This window comes from Atractosteus spatula, chromosome 4 (assembly GCF_055471065.1).
Source record: "Atractosteus spatula isolate fAtrSpa1 chromosome 4, fAtrSpa1.hap1, whole genome shotgun sequence".
NCBI lineage: Eukaryota > Metazoa > Chordata > Actinopteri > Semionotiformes > Lepisosteidae > Atractosteus > Atractosteus spatula.
In genome coordinates, this window is record NC_142709.1 from 58,090,757 (window position 1) to 58,107,377 (window position 16,621).

General features: G+C 37.8%; 1 protein-coding gene across 1 annotated transcript in view; it reads left to right on the forward strand.

The window, feature by feature from the left end:
• The window catches only part of rasa2 (RAS p21 protein activator 2), a 55,926-nt gene extending 39,840 nt beyond the window's left edge, over positions 1 to 16,086 (forward strand). The window contains exons 20-24 of the mRNA XM_088912931.1: positions 9,410 to 9,492; positions 10,714 to 10,922; positions 11,510 to 11,613; positions 12,334 to 12,523; positions 12,975 to 16,086. Of these exons, the coding sequence (XP_088769057.1) occupies positions 9,410 to 9,492; positions 10,714 to 10,922; positions 11,510 to 11,613; positions 12,334 to 12,523; positions 12,975 to 13,005 (617 nt within the window). The 3' untranslated portion in view covers positions 13,006 to 16,086. The remainder of the gene's footprint in view (positions 1 to 9,409; positions 9,493 to 10,713; positions 10,923 to 11,509; positions 11,614 to 12,333; positions 12,524 to 12,974) is intronic.
• Positions 16,087 to 16,621: the final 535 nt, after the last annotated feature.

The following is a 16,621-nucleotide window of genomic DNA, read 5'->3' on the forward strand; positions in this document are numbered from 1 at the left end:
CATCATGGTCCTCTGCTAAGTGGATAACAAGTTGATTCTATTTGGCTGTCATTTAGCTTTTTCCTGTCTACCCTGCCAGACTTCACAGGAAATCGATCTTTAAGGTTCCAAGAGAACATTTTAGCTTGGAGCAGTATAAATAACACAGACTTTTTAATATGGTGTCACATTAAGAAAACTGCCAGCTCGGCAGCCGTTTTAAAAGGTAAAAATTATTAATTTCCTTGTAGGATTTTCAGATAACTGAAAGCAGAAATCAGGAGTATCCTCAGTTCTTCATTGTGCTTCCTCAAGGCTTAAGAACTTAAGTCTTTTGCATTAAAAATATAGAATCCACTGTAATAAATACTCTAATGCATTTAAAGTTTTAAGAAAGACAACTTTAGAAACATTAAACTTCCATAATACTTTCCTGTAACAACACATTTTTACGATGTGTGCAATACAAGCTTTCTCATGAAGCCCTTTGAATAATTTTTCCAGTGCATGATCTATCACAAGGCAAGGCAGTGCAAGATGATGAGTGGCATGGGCAATGAAAGTTCATTTAATGAAAAAAAGTTCAAAATAACTAGAACGATGACTATGCTTGACTGTCAGTTTCTAAATTCTGTTATCAGATGAAAGCTCTTTGACATGGAACAAAAAACAATTATTGGTTTATTTGCTACATGATTTTTAGTGCAGCCAGCCCGTCCTGATTCACAAGAAAGTCACGATGCCACTTATCACTTTTTTTTACACTGAAAAGGAGGGTCAGTGGTTCCTAAAAGTGGTAGTTCCTAAAAAAGCAAAGTTAGATGGTCACTCAATTTAGTCCTCTTGGAGAAACAGATATGGATATATTTGACATTAAGGCATTTCCCCTGCTATGGTCAGAAAACAGCAAGGATTTATAAAGATCACTGAGAATCAAATTGGCTATACAACAGTCTATTTTCATTGTGTTATTCTTCAATGTAGTGTTTGTGCCAGGAATTCTAATTCTGAGCTCAATTTGATGACTACAGTACTGAATTGTCTTGTTGCTTGATCTGACTTCACACAGAGGCAGTTTTAAGCTCTGCTTGACAAGTTGGATGGTGCATACAAGCACATTCATTCACAGCAGTGTAAGATAAATTGTGAGAAGAGTTTGGCACTCTTCGGGGAGTCCTGATGCAATCAAAATCTTTTTGTCAGAAAAAGGTCAAAACTACCCCCAAACTGGATAATGACACATTTCTAACTGACATCACAGCACGCCCAGGTGAACCGCACCATCAGTGTTGCTGAGGTTGGATTGCACAAGTTGTACTCACAAGTGAGTTGTACTCACTTCAGACGTTTCTCATAGATTTCAAGGTTTCCAACATTGTTGTCCAACTTTCTTGTAAGTCCAGACAGCATTGATGCCAACAAGCATGGGTTTGGCAGTGTTACATGCAGCCTGTGGGGAGGGGGTTCTGTGGTGCACACTTGAGGTTACAGAGCCAAATAATGGGGTTTCCTGTTTGAGTTCTAGTCTGTGAAATTTGACTGTTTTGGATACAGTGGTATTTTTACCGCTCTCTGCATTTTGATCTGCATCTCTCTGTCAACAGATAAGTTCAATTCTGAAGCCAATTCTTTGTCACCCCAGAGCCAGTTAAGAACTAAACACTCAGGCTTGTGAATTGCTTAAAGTATTAAATCACAAGCCTGTGATTGGAGAATCACAGACGGGGAAAGCAAGTGCAAGGATCACTCTTAACGGTACCTGCTTCTTGATTTGTTAATGAATCTGCTGAAATATATTATTCCCATATTTTATGTTCCCATCTTAATATTTTAAATGTATTTTGTTTTAGAAATTAAATTTCAAATAAACAAGGGAATTTATGCTCCCATCTAATTGTCTAATCTAAAATGTTTAAACAATATATTGCGCATTGAAATGCCATACTTGTGTATCTTTTAAGAAATATAAATCATGGGTGTTGGATATTGATTATTTTTTTCCATTCTTATTAGCCTAATTGATCATTTAAGACTGAGCATGACACACTCAAGCAGCTATGACTGCTGAAGTAGCACTAGGTCACTAGGCTATTGATTTAGGCACAGGTGTGGATGTGATTTAACACGTTGAATGTCAAGCCTGGTGAAAATCAAGAAAGAAAACCAGAAGGGAACCGATATGTCCTTCTTATGAAGAGACCAGTGTCTTTGTGTCACCAGTATGTCAGACACAGGACTAAGAGTGCACTGTTTGAGGTGTTTGCAGCTAGAAAAGTCCAACCTGGCAAAATGTTAGAGATAAACACGACAGGCCCTGATCTAGGAGATCAAGGTTTACAAGACCTCTCCCGGGTTTCAGAGAGGTCCAGGAGTGATGGCCTGGACAGGAACGTCTACTCAGTACATGACTGATGGCAGCCTGGCTGCATGGCACCTATATGTATCCGGGCCTAGGACCCCACGTGCAGGCACAAGCTTGTCCAGGCTATACGAGAGGAAGGGGAATCCCAAAAGACAGTATCTGCTGCCTCATGTAACGTGTGTCTCGCAGATGTGCAGCTGGTATTGGTTCTGATGGTGGTCACACGTTACTAGCCCTTGACAGTAGACCCCCTATTGATGACATTGTTAATCAGCCTAGTAAATTTACCATTTGTCATGTTTGTTCAATAAAATGTCAGTGCCTTTAATGCAAGACTTTCTTATTAATAACCAAGTTTGTTGCAGTTGTGAATGTTTGTTTTCAGTACACTATGCAGTAAGAAGTAGGAAGCCACATTTTCCACTCTGGATTTTTAATGTTTTTAAACTTCCACTCCTCCACATGTAGTGTTACATGTTAGTTTTTCTTAAAATGGTGCATTTTAGTCATGGCTTCATGCCATTTGAATATAAATAGGTTCACTTGGAATGCAGTAAGATAAACAAGGTTTAAGTACATGAGCCTGCAATAGAAACTGAGTAATGTGGCTCCACAAGGGCATTACTGCCAAGCAGTTCCATTTCTTAGTACCAGTACATATGGAATGTCTGTGAAGAAATGAACTTGATCTTGATCTTAATATGTTTGTGTATTTTGCTTCTGCTTCATTAGCTTTAAAGCTTCTCAGGATTTATCCCTGTTTGTCAAGTGTAGAATATGTAGTTGCTTAACTTCTCATGTTTTTTTGCACTTGAGATAAAACTGATATACAGTAGTGTCTCACAATGCCAGGTTTGATTGTACTAAACAATATGCTAATCTGTTTTGGGGGCTTTTATTTATTTGAATTTTATTTTATTTGAATTGAATACCGCTTACACCCAAGAGCATGTTCAGATCATTTGTGCAGAAACATTTTTTTCTTATTGACCAAACTAAATGTTGCTGAGGCACATAACTTTGAGTAGATTCTTTTACATGATATAGGTGAGTAAGGGAAGATGTACTGAGGGTGTTTTACAATCCACAACATGAAGTATGTGATTTTAAGACATTTGAGCCTTAAATTGATTTATGATTGTTACAAATCAGACAATGTACCAGCACCCTCTTGCAGAATTCCAAGTTATCCAAAAGGCCACAGATGAGTGAAGGCCATTGTTCATTTTGTTCATGTTCTCTGTAGGACTAGTAGTGGAACCAAAATCCTACCATGAATGAAATCCCCGTAAAACCTCCTCTGTGGAAGGGGACAGCATCAATTACCTGAACAAACCTCACCTAGATGTCAATGGGCATGGACAGAATGTACAAGCTCCGTACCAAATGGGCAGTCCCACTGGAAATTGAGCCTTGGATTACATTAATTAATGACTGTTATTCTGGGCTTTCTGTAACTTGGACTTCCTAAACAGCTGTATATTTTTTATTAGAAAACTTTTGCAGTTGCTTTGGGATTGCGTAGTGTTTCCTACATCAGGTACACGTTCATTCCTGTAAAGGGAAATTTATGGCATAGTGTAATAAAACCATATAGGGGTACAGGCGGGAACCTGCAAAAGCTGGTTTCTGCAGTACTAAAAGGATAAGAGGTTACTCCCATAGACCCAATTTTATCCACTATTGGGGAGGACAGAGGCATTTTAGTCATGGTTTTACACATTTTAAATATACTTTGCTTGCATTGCAACTTAAAAGAGGGTGTACAGTATGTAGTTTTAAATGATGTCACAAAATCTTGCTTCAACCAAATTCACAAATGGTCTGAGTTGGTATTTTGTATTTCTAAGTGGTTCAACTATTTGCAGTGTGAATATTATAACCCCAAGATAGTCTAACAGTCAAGTTTACATAAAAAATGATGTACAAAGGAATTACAGTGGTGTGAAAAAGTGTTTGCCCCCTTCCTGATTTCTTATTTTTTTGCATGTTTGTCACACTGAAATGTTTCAGATCATCAAACAAATTGAAATATTAGACAAAGATAATACAAGTAAACACAAAATGCAGTTTTTAAATGAAGGTTTTTATTATTAAGGGAAAAAAAATCCAAACCTACATGGCCCTGTGTGAAAAAGTGATTGCCCCCCCCCTGTTAAAACATAAATCAACTGTGGTTTATCACATTTTTGGAAAGCTGAGTTCAATTTCTCTAGCCACACCCAGGCCTGATTACTGCCATACCTGTTCTCAATCAAGAAATCACTTAAATAGGACCTGCCTGACAAAGTGAAGTAGACCAAAAGATCCTCAAAAGCTAGACATCATGCTGCAATCCAAACAAGTTCAGGAACAAATGAGAAACAGAGTAATTGAGATTTATCAGTCTGGAAAAGGTTATAAAGCCATTTCTAAAGCTTTGGGACTCCAGCGAACCACAGTGAGAGCCATTATCCACAAATGGCGAAAACATGGAACAGTGGTGAACCTTCCCAGGAGTGGCCGGCCGACCAAAATTACCCCAAGAGCGCAGCGACGACTCATCCAAGAGGTCACAAAAAACCCCACAACAACATCCAAAGAACTGCAGGCATCACTTGCCTCAGTTAAGGTCAGTGTTCCAGACTCCACCATAAGAAAGAGACTGGGCAAAAATGGCCTGCATGGCAGAGTTCCAAGACGAAAACCACTGCTGAGCAAAAAGAACATAAAGGCTCGTCTCAGTTTTGCCAGAAAACATCTTGATGATCCCTAAGACTTTTGGGAAAATACTCTGTTGACTGACGAGACAAAAGTTGAACTTTTTTGAAGGTGTGTGTCCCATTACATCTGGTGTAAAAGTAACACAGCATTTCAGAAAAGGAACATCATACCAACAGTAAAATATGGTGGTGGTAGTGTGATGGTCTGGGGCTGTTTTGCTGCTTCAGGACCTGGAAGACTTGCTGTGGTAAATGGAACCATGAATTCTGCTGTCTACCAAAAAATCCTGAAGGAGAATGTCCGGCCATCTGTTCGTGACCTCAAGCTGAAGCGCACTTGGGTTCTGCAGCAGGACAATGATCCAAAACACACCAGCAAGTCCACCTCTGAATGGCTTAAGAAAAACAAAATGAAGACTTTGGAGGGGCCTAGTCAAAGTCCTGACCTGAATCCGATTGAGATGTTGTGGCATGACCTTAAAAAAGCGGTTAAGGCTCGAAAACCCTCCAATGTGGCTGAATTACAACAATTCTGCAAAGATGAGTGGGCCAAAATTCCTCCACACCGCTGTAAAAGACTCATTGCCAGTTATCGCAAACGCTTGATTGCAGTTGTTGCTTCTAAGGGTGGCCCAACCAGTTATTAGGTTTAGGGGGCAATCACTTTTTCACACAGGGCCATGTAGGTTTGGATTTTTTTTTCCCTAAATAATAAAAACCTTCATTTAAAAACTGCATTTTGTGTTTACTTGCGTTATCTTTGTCTAATATTTCAATTTGTTTGATGATCTGAAACATTTCAGTGTGACAAACGTGCAAAAAAATAAGAAATCAGGAAGGGGGCAAACACTTTTTCACACCACTGTATTTAAAAAAATATTGAATGTGAGTGTGATTTGGAGGTGCACATTTGCTCACTACATCTACCGTGGTAGTCAGTACCCAAGTTATCCAAGTATCTCATCTAGTCATTTCTTGAAAGAAACCAGGCACGCTTTTAGAAACATGGCTGCATACTGTATCTTGTTCCAGACTCCCACAACCCTTTTGGGTAAAGTAGTACTTCTCTTATTCTCAGATCTAAATTTACTTCCCCAGAAGTTTACACGTCTCTTGTTTACCATTTCCCTGTTAATTCAGATTAAGTTTATTTGGATTGACTTTGATTTTTTTTTAAATCAAGAATCAAATTCCTTTGAGATCTTCTCTGTTAAAGACTAAAAAAATATTTACGTCAATTAGTTTATTTCAGTGTAGGACAGTCCCCTAGGCCTGGTATTGTCTTGTCACTCTTTTCTGCACTGGACAGCATCTTTGTTTTTTTATAACAGTGACCAAACATGAAGGTGATGTTCTAGATGAGTTTGTGTGACTGTGGAGACTCACCTAGGGCACAGTAAGCATGCTGAGCAGGCAGCCTTTGATATCCAGCAAAACCCAGTTCAAGATCTTTTAAAACTTGTTTTCTAGATCTCATCAATCGTCTTTATATGCCTTAGATAGAAGTCACATTAACAGAATGGACGAAAATTTAAGAATCTTTGCTAAACGGGGATCTTCATTTTGATAGTGAAGCATTCCAGGGAGTCCTGAGCTCTGGGAAAGAAACCTTGGATTATCCATTTCATGTTTCATTTTTATCGGGAGTCCTAACATAGTAAGATACATTTGTTAGTGTTCTATTCACAGAAGCCTATGGATACAAAATTTTTGCTGCTGCTGCTTGTTGGTTTACTTCCATTGATTCTCAGAACAAATTTTGGAACAAGAAAAAATAAGCACTATAAAAGGGTCGGAAACAGCCTTCACCATACATGGATATTTGACAGTTGTGTAATGTGGTTGTTCACCTTCTTTAATACTCTGCGGTCACTACAATCCCTTATATATGACATACTGTATAAATAATTGCCTTGTGAATCCTTTACTTTACTGTAATTCACCTTGGGACACCGGTGATCACTCCACTGATGATTTCTACCTTTGTGACATAACCACTTGCACGTCCTCATAAAAGGTTATATATTTTGCTGTGTGTAAATGCAAAGCTTTAGTATATTTCCATTTCTGTTTTTTATGTTCAAAGAGCTTTATAATTACTTGTTTCAGTTTTGAGAGCCTTTTAGTGGATGAGCACTACATTAGCAATTTTCCGCTTTGAAATATTTGGATATTACCCTGTATTTTCTGGTATTTATTCCATAAACTGCCCACTTTCCCTTACTGATTCCCGATTTTTGGATCAGCTGGCTTAACTATAGACTCCTTATGTATTTTAAAAGGCTCTTTTCTGTGTTTTATAGAACTAATATTGCAGTGAGCCAAGCAATGCTTGTAAAAAAAAAAATAATTTTCTCAGACATGAGTAGGCCGTTAAAATTACAATAAACTTTAATGAAGCAGAAAAAAAGCTTTTTTTCAGTGACTTAAAAAAATCAGAAAATGGCTCTTCTTAGGGATTGTAAGATTAAAGGAACAATATCAAGTTATTCTCTGTTTAATCTTAAAGGGTAGAGACTGAAAATCCAAGCTTTTTAAACCCTATCTTTTCTGTCACGTTTATAGTGAGACATTCACAGGTGCTGCTGATTTAAGAATTCATTTTTCCTTTCAATAACTGTTCATCCCTCTAGTAAGAAACACAGGGGCACTTAAAAGCTGTGAAAAGAGAGGGGGAGGTTGTGCATGGAAACTCTACAAACAAGGTACCCCGATTTTAGTACCCTGGAGCAGTGGGATCACAGTGCTAACTGCTAAACCACTTTAGTGACCTAAGTATCAAGCATCCTAACTATTAAAATAAACGAGAAGTCATAATTCTTGTCAGTCCCACAGCCTTTAACGTTTATTTTTGTATGAATGGTCCCATTTGTTAATAAGCAAAAATCATTTGGATTTTCTTTTAGATCAAGAAAAATTCTGCAGCAGTTATTTTCTATCTCAAATAAAATGTTTAGGTTTGCTCTTGCATAGATCAGTGACTGAACCACTGGTATCTTTAGTTTAAGGAAATGGTGTCTTAATATAAAAACTTAAAACTCAAACTTTGCACTTTGATTTAGGGATATAGGGAAATATTAAATTAAAACCATTCACCCTTTAACTATTCCCACAACTGGAGTTTTGTGAATTTTCAATATGTACTGTTAGTGCAAAGGCCTTGTGTATCATTTTCAGAATATTGAGAATCTTGCCCTTTTCTTGCACTCTGTAGAATAGCAGGAGTTGAGAAACATTACTTAAGAAAGCGTGCTTCAGACACCATGGGAATATACAGTATGCCGTTACTTTTCTGCTCAAATTAGTCAGACATTTAAACACGTAACTAAAGCCTGGAAACCCTAGCTATACAGATGTCATGTAAAATAAATTTCTAACTCGTGAATGTTGTGAACAAAAAACTATATAAATTGCAAAATGCCTGATGTGCACACATGGCTTTTCAAGTGAAGTATCAAATACAGTAATTTTGTGTAAATTGTTCGATTTTAGGGATTTGACTGAATACAATTACCAGTGTAGTTTGCATGGCGTGGTTACAAAATTGTAATTAAATTTTAAAAAACACCCTTTCCCTCAATCCTTCAGAACTGTCATCCAGTTTCTCTGCTTCCGCACCTCTCTAAAGATATTTAGTGGGCTTTACTGCCGTTGTCACCGGACATCACTCTTTTCTCCTGTCAGCTCTTCCTGACTTGGGGTTCTCTGGCACTACTCACCCCTGGCTCTTCTCCTGCCTTGCTCATCACACATTAGGTCTCCTAGCAAGGAATGCTTTTTGCCACTTACTCTCTTGCATCACACAGAAAGTGAGGAGAGTTGACAAAGCCACAATTAAAATCATAAAGCTCTTCCTATTTAGCTTGAAGCTGCAGCTGAGACATCTGCTTGGGAATCCAAAAGGATATAACAGAGAGGGGTATTAAAATCTCCAGAGGAGCACCTGCAAATTTATCAGCTTGTGTAAATCTGAAGATATTGTCATGGATGCGCAGTATCTGGGCATTGTGCACCACAAAAAACAGAGCTTGGGTGGAACAATTATCGTCCATTCTGGAGTATGCTATACAGTACGTTTAGCAAGTAAATTCTTTGGCTGATGGCTTAAATATCCATTTATCTACCATGCTGTAGCTGATCTGCTGGAAATTGCATGTCATTTTTCCCCAGAAGAAGGGGATCTCCTGAAAGACAACTGGATAGCTTGAGCCCTTCTCTATGCCATTGTGGGCTTAAAGCAGTCTGGAGTTAACTTTAAATGAAGGTCTATCATGGTTACCATGTGGCTCCACTATTCAGTGAGAGAAACCTGTGGCCAAAAAAGTGACTTCTTCATTGGATTAATAATAACTGTTTTTTTTAACAGGCAAAGACTCACTTTATGTCATTCCAATAAAGAACATCTTGGCTGTGGAGAAACTTGAAGAGAGTGCCTTTAACAAGAAAAATGTAAGTTTTTAACTTGATGTGTGTTGCATTTTGGAGTATGACCAAACTATACTAGCAAGTATGACTTGCTTTGAATAGTACTCAACCTCAAGTTTTACTTGTTGGTATTCAGCTGCAAAAGAGACTTATTCCCAGTAAGGGTTCATTTTAATCAAAACAACTGCACTTTTTATGGTTTGCTTAATCATAAATCCCTAAACTGTAATCGTAAATCTACCCCCAATATATTACTTTTTAAAAACTTCTCAGCTTTCTTCTGCAGCCTCCTATAATGCGTGGGCAAAACGAATACCCTTCAATGTACTCCTCCTCCATTCTAATCTGTCAGAGCTATTTACCCTGCTTAGAGCTGTGCTGTGCAGGGGAGTTAACATGGATGAGAGGAGTGAGGTGAGCAAGACACACAGCACTGTAAGCTCGTAGACACCTCACCAGTCCTGGGGGTTGCAGAAGGCCAAGGATAAGCCAGCTCCAGCACTGGTGGCCGTCAGCCAATCATTCACTTTCTTTCAGGGATTCCTGAGGTCATTGCTGCAGCAGAGATTGTTTTTTTCTCCCTAACCCCCCCCCCCCAAAGAATTTCCTCCTAAAAGTCATATGAAGGGTTTCAGGGTTTTCTGCTGAATCAAAAAATGTGTGTTTAGGCCTATCTGGGATAATGAGTCATTTGCTGAAGCTTAAAACCTTCCATTGAACAGTCTGAGCACATTTGTTTTCCTGAATTTTGGAGTCACCAATTTTTTTTATCTTCCCAAATTTAAATCACTAGTTGTGCAGCACCTGGTCCGTTCGGGAGAGTGAGACACACATGGTTCTCTACATGCAAAACATGCCCACTTGCAGAGCAATTCGGTATCTAATGCATTGCAAGCTACAGTATGTGGACCCTAACAGGAGTGTTAAAGCTGACAGGAGAAGTGGCCCATCGTTCACTGATGTCATTGAAAGCCTGCAGCTGGCTTGCAAGTCTTTGGACTTCCTGTTTGCTGGAAAGCTAACTTTATGGATGAGCAATCATTTATAGATACCAAGGAACAATCATCCATATAATGAGTATTACTTTGCCGGGCAGTACACTGGCACAAAGGCTTTGCAGAATAAACTCAGGAAGGCTGACTGACCTCATGCATTGCAGGATTGGTCCAGGTCTGTAAATGCAACAAACGAACAGGTGTACGCGATTCTCTCTTTTCACTGTGAGGTGTGTATGTGTGAACACAGATGTTCCAGGTCATTCACACCGAGAAGCTTCTTTACGTCCAAGCAAACAACTGCGTGGAGGCCAACGAGTGGATCGAAGTACTCAGCAGGGTTAGTCGTTGCAACTTGGGAAGGCTGAACTCGTACCATCCCTCCGCTTATATCAGCGGAAACTGGCTGTGCTGCAAGGCCACATCCGAGACTCAGCCTGGCTGCAAGCCGTGTACTGCGTGAGTACAGGACTCTTAACAGCATGTTTAGTTTCCTTGGTGAACTGCGCATGCTTCACTAAAACAAGGCACTAAGTAAAAGTAAAAAACTAAGTCCTTAATTTGAGGCAAATTTTAATCATTACTCTTAAGATATGTTTTAATTGTTATGTGCTGGCTCTGAGATTACCACTGTGGTTCAGAATGTGAGTTGAAAGCTTGAAAGCAAGTTGCTTTCTACATTAAATCAAAAAGCAGGCTTTGTAAAACTAAAATGTGATTTAAGTGTGTAATGTTCTTACAAGTGAATAAAACTCCAGTCTGTCTTCTAAGTTAATGTAAATATACATTAATAATCCTGCTCTTTCTTTTTTGTGACTGAAGCTGATGGCAATGCTGATGAACTGGTCTGTTTGTTTGTACAGAATATTTGAAATACCAGGCTTCAGCGCAGTAAGTGGGAGTTCCTTAGACGGTCTCCTCACTGAAAGAACTGCAATACTGTCATGAGTTATCACATGAAAGCTTTTGACACATCTGCTGTGTCAGATGAAATTTCTTAGGCAAAGGAGGGGAGAATAGCATTAATTGCTTTCTTTTTTTTTTAGGACCATGCCAGCAAACATCCAGCTGGACATAGACTGCGATCGAGAAACAGAGAGAATCTTTTCGTTATTTGTATCAAACAGGTCAAAGCTACAGAAGATGGAAGGCAAGTGTGATTAGTAATGTACAGCACAATAACAAGATCAGTACACACAGCCCTCAGTACCATTACAGTAAACTGAGAATTGCTTATAGTCATTGTTGAACATAGGGAATCACCTGAGCTGGGAAATTTGCGTAGTCCTACCATACCAACATTTCATTTTTTTTTGGTGTATAGCAACATTGTGCTATGTTGTAGTGGGTTTAGTTTAATATTATAATTAACCTTGGACAAAGGGAAAAGAACAACTCTCCTCACACAATATGTACATGTCCTTGCACAATATCTTTAAAAATGTGTTTGCCCGGAGCTAATATTTTTTGTCTGTATTCTTACTCTACTTATGACAGTGTCTCTAATGAACTAGTGTATGTTCTCCCCTGAAACTGAAAGGGTGCTTCTGTCCTATGGTGTCTTGGATCTTGTTTATGGTCATTGGTGACCTGAGCCCAGTTGTCAGCTTTCATCTTTGTCCTGGTCAGCCCTGTCCCCTCTTGTAAATCCAATTCTTCAATCTCTGCTTTCCCTTCACCATTCATGAATAGAAGCTTCTTGCCAGGCTCCTTCATTAATTACTCTCGCTCATCATTCAAAGTAAACCACCACCCAAAAAGCATTAGCTCTCGCTGTTTTTAATTTTTTTATGTATTTCTTGATGCGGTCTTGGATCGGCCGGATCACAGAGAGAGACTGGTCTTGAGTAACAAACCTGTCATATTGCAGATGCTTGTGCAAGTATTGCAGTGTACCAGGGCCCCCAGAAAGAGCAAGACGATTACTCCCACTTCACCATCCAGGATCCGAGGGAAACTTTCAACACCATTAAGCAAATCCATGAAATAACAGAGCAGCTCCAAGAACACCACGAGACATTCCAAAAGAAGAGATCGACAAGTGCCAAATATGGCAGTGAGTAAGTATGCACACTAGGTTTTTGTAGGGTGTTGTTCTTGAATGTACTCTGGCCTGGTGCTGCAAGAGTTTGAAAATGGAAAGTAAAGTGAAAGTTTAGAAAACGCTTTCTTCCTTCTGACGTTTCTTAAAAGATCTTCTCATTATATAAAGAAATTTCAGTAGCCATTCTCAAGTAAATTAGAAGGACGAGTAACAGCAAGTGATCTATCACACTAATATTGTGTAACATAACTTGTGCTTTCTTGGGTGAAAAAAGCTATCATGGACACTGCAAAGATGAGGCTTTTAACTGGATAAATGCATTTGTAATCTACATTATTCTTGTGCAGCAGGTCACATACTGAATGTGCTACAGTAGATTGTACCATTCTTAATTTAAATTTTCTATTTTTGTTGGCTGTTTGACATTTTTAGAGTCACGTTTTAATGTGAAGTTGCCCTTTTTTTAGGCAGAATCCAATCGTGGGAAAGACCTCGTAACTCAAGAAGAGAGCAAACTCTGTTTTGGAAGAAAGCTGCACGTTGACAGTCTCTCAATGCTGCATTGATGTATTTAACACTGGAAATGCACAGCATGTGGATATGCACTGAAAATGCTGCTTCTGAGAAGACCAACACACTCATAGTGTTAAGGTTTCAGGTCTGGGAAAAGACTCTAAATGAAAGAACAGACAGGTTTTCTGGCTGACTCTTAAAGAGCTGTTTTTTTAAAAAAGTTGTTTCTACTTTAGAGGATGTTAGAGATAATATTCTCTTACTTAATCCTTTAAAGTTCCAACACACATGGCATTAATAGACACTTTTCTAAAACATGGGATGCAAAGGCAACTGTAATGTTTGAGCATCAGATGTTTTCTTCTGTACTGAACTGTTCAAAACAATGACTTCACAAGCAACTTGAGCTGTGCAAATAAGCAACCTTCGAAATGCTGCTAAGTATTCCCATTTTTAAATGTTTTAAAAATCTAATTCTTTGACAATAATGAAGCCGCTTTATAATTTGTTTTATCCTTTGATTAACTATAATTAAAAGAGAAATCCTTTTTATAGTTTCCATAAAGGGAATATTAGAGCTTTTCAACCAACAGCATGTGTGGTATTAGACTATGTGCATGCTTTTAGCGAGTACGATATTGAGCAAACCTAATCTGCCTTATTTTTGATTTAAGGATTTCTGTGTATATACAGGCTAACATTAGTTTGCCTATTCAGAAGCTGGCCTATGCAACCTACTTTATTGTGAAAACTGTGCAGTAGGGAGCAATGAAATTTGGTACATACTGTATGCAGATGGGATCTTCCTGGGGACACAATGGTGACAGGGAGCTGTAGCGCCCTCTGGTGTGTTGTTCATAGCAATTAATACTCCATAGACACCTTTTTGTTGGGGCACCCAATTTGTGTCATGATGCAGTTTTCACAATGGATTTGTTTGAATAGACCAGCTAACTTAATAAGCACCATATATGTAAAAATATGATTGTGAGGGAGAAAATCATGTTTAAGCACTTTAAATATATTTGGAAAATTCCAGATTACTACTTTAGATACGTGGTATCAATTTATTACATTTTGATCAGTTAAATGATCACAATCATTTTGTAAAGTGTACAGTGGCATTTATATTCTATAGGTTTTTGTAGTTGTTTTCTAACACCAAAGATGACATTTTTTTACTAGTTAACTTGAAACAGGATTTTAATCTCTTTTAAAGACATTTTGAAAAGGACAAAAAAGATGTAACGGGTTGACATCTCTGAAATATTTTAGGTGTAGGGTTGATAAATCTTTGGCACCGTTTTTACAAAACATTATTTTCTTTCAATCTGAACTTACTACATCAGTATGATCTTATGTCATATCTTTAGTGAATTCCTGTCCCAGGCATTCAACCACTGCTCACATTAATATCACCTCTTTGTGGTCACCATGATTTGTGAATTTAAAGAGCCTTTTACAGAATAGAACAAAAACTAATTCCGTATTGGCAGTATATTTCATTCTCAGTTGGTTCATTCACTTTCCACTTGTTTAACTAGTCTTGGGTTTGTTCTGTAAAACAGAACAATATGCTTTGCTAAAAAAAAATTACACTAACCTTTCTTCTTAATTGGGTAGACCCAGGTTTAAAAATTACTGAGAACATTTAGAATTAGAATTTCTTTTCACGTTTTATTTTAAGAAAACAACTTTGTCAGAGCTTATTTTTAATTGGTGAGTGATGGAAAGGTGTACAGGGAAAAAATAGGAAGTCAGCTGTGAAACGTTTGTATATGTGGTATTTAAATGATGTATACCTACTGTAAAAGCTTGAAATTGGTCATAAATTACCATTACATGGAATTTGTATTTATCAACACATACATGGCTAACTTGATTACATTCCTAAATTATCAGTGTAATTTTTTAATGTTTTGGTTGAACATTTTGTGTGGTATGCATTAATATTAAATTGAAATGCAATTGTATGTTGCACTGGCGTTATATGGTGCATTAGCTGGGCTGTTCTTGAGGGCTGAAGTGTCTGGTGTCTGGTGTCTGGTGGTTTTTCTGGGTCTCTTTAAACAGCAGTACCAAGTTTGTAAATGAGACCAGTTAAGCCAATTCATGTCTGGCCCTCTGGGACCAGGATTAGACACTCCTGCTTCTGTTCTTTCAATTAATATTTTGTAATGACTAAATTTTGGCTGTAAGCTTACTCAAAGGAAACATATTAATATGGCAATAAATTGGATTAAAGAAATCCAAGAATTGTAATTTTACATTTTTGGCATTCCCTTACTGAAAATGGCTTTAATATTAGTTGAAAGAATTAATGCATGATGTGAAATTAAAATGCTCTTGAATTAATTTAATGTTAATGCCTTCCAAGAAGTTACCAACTTTCTTTTGGTTTTACAGTTTGCATTTTCTTGCCATTCTAACAACAATGTTTTTCAAGGTACTACAAATTTACAGAAATCCAGATTCCATAAGGTATCTGTTAAGGTACTCCCTCACTCACCTTCCATTTGTTAGTAGTTTTGCTCACTTTTCTTTCATCGAACAACCATTTGATGGGTAAAAGGGTAGCTGGATCATCTTGTGAAGAACACCCCTGTTTCTCTTTTTTTGGTGGCACCTGTAAAATTTTAAAATAGGCATTTTAGTCATTGTCCTCTTATTTTCATTTATTTATGACTCTGCTTTCAGATTTTTAGCTTATACTATACGTGTGCATGCAAATATACACATTTCTGTTAATAGACACTTGGTGTAAAGAAGCTAACAGGAGTGATGTTTAAGCTTTTTTTCTTCAAAGCATGTTAATTGTCTTGGAGATGCCTGTTCATTGCCAGTTGCTTAAATCAGAATTTTTCTCTTTCCCACTTGCATATTTTTTGTAAAACACTGTGATTTGTTATCTTGCAATACTGTGCTTGAAGGGTACCTTCCATAAATTCCGAGTGGTACTAAACAGTTTAGCAGCCTTAATTATAGCTGATGCAAATCTGTGGTACTGTACTTACACAAGAGTGCTACTGCCATTCAGAAATTAAACTGGCAACCTTGTGAGATTCCTGATTTATGTCTTTTTTTTCCTGTGTTGAACTTGGGTGCTTTCATGTCAAAATGATATACAGTTGAAAGTGAAGAATTCTACAGAGTTGCGCTTGTCGAAAGTGATTCGTTAAAACCTGCTCCCCACTGATTGTTTGTGGATGGGTTTTGTCACTTTTTACTCGGGAATGTAAATGCGCTGAACAGTCATTGGTATGCATCACTGTCAGTGTTAATTATTTTCGAAGGTACTTTACTTTTGTAGTTTGTGTAAGATTGCAGTGCTTTTTTCATAATTCAGCTCTTTGCATTTAGTGTAAATAATCATGGCATAGTTCTTGCTGCTTTTTTTAGAATTCCATTGTAGTTTAATTGGATACATATGGCAGTATCTATAATCCACATCTGAGCCCTATATTTCCCATAGATAATCAGAGTCATTATGAAATATCTTCTGGATGTTTTTCTCTCTTCCCTCCCTGGTGAGTATTACTCCTTGGAACAGCACTTTGAGAAAAGGAAAACTGAGGCTTTGTATAAACCCAGGTAATAATGA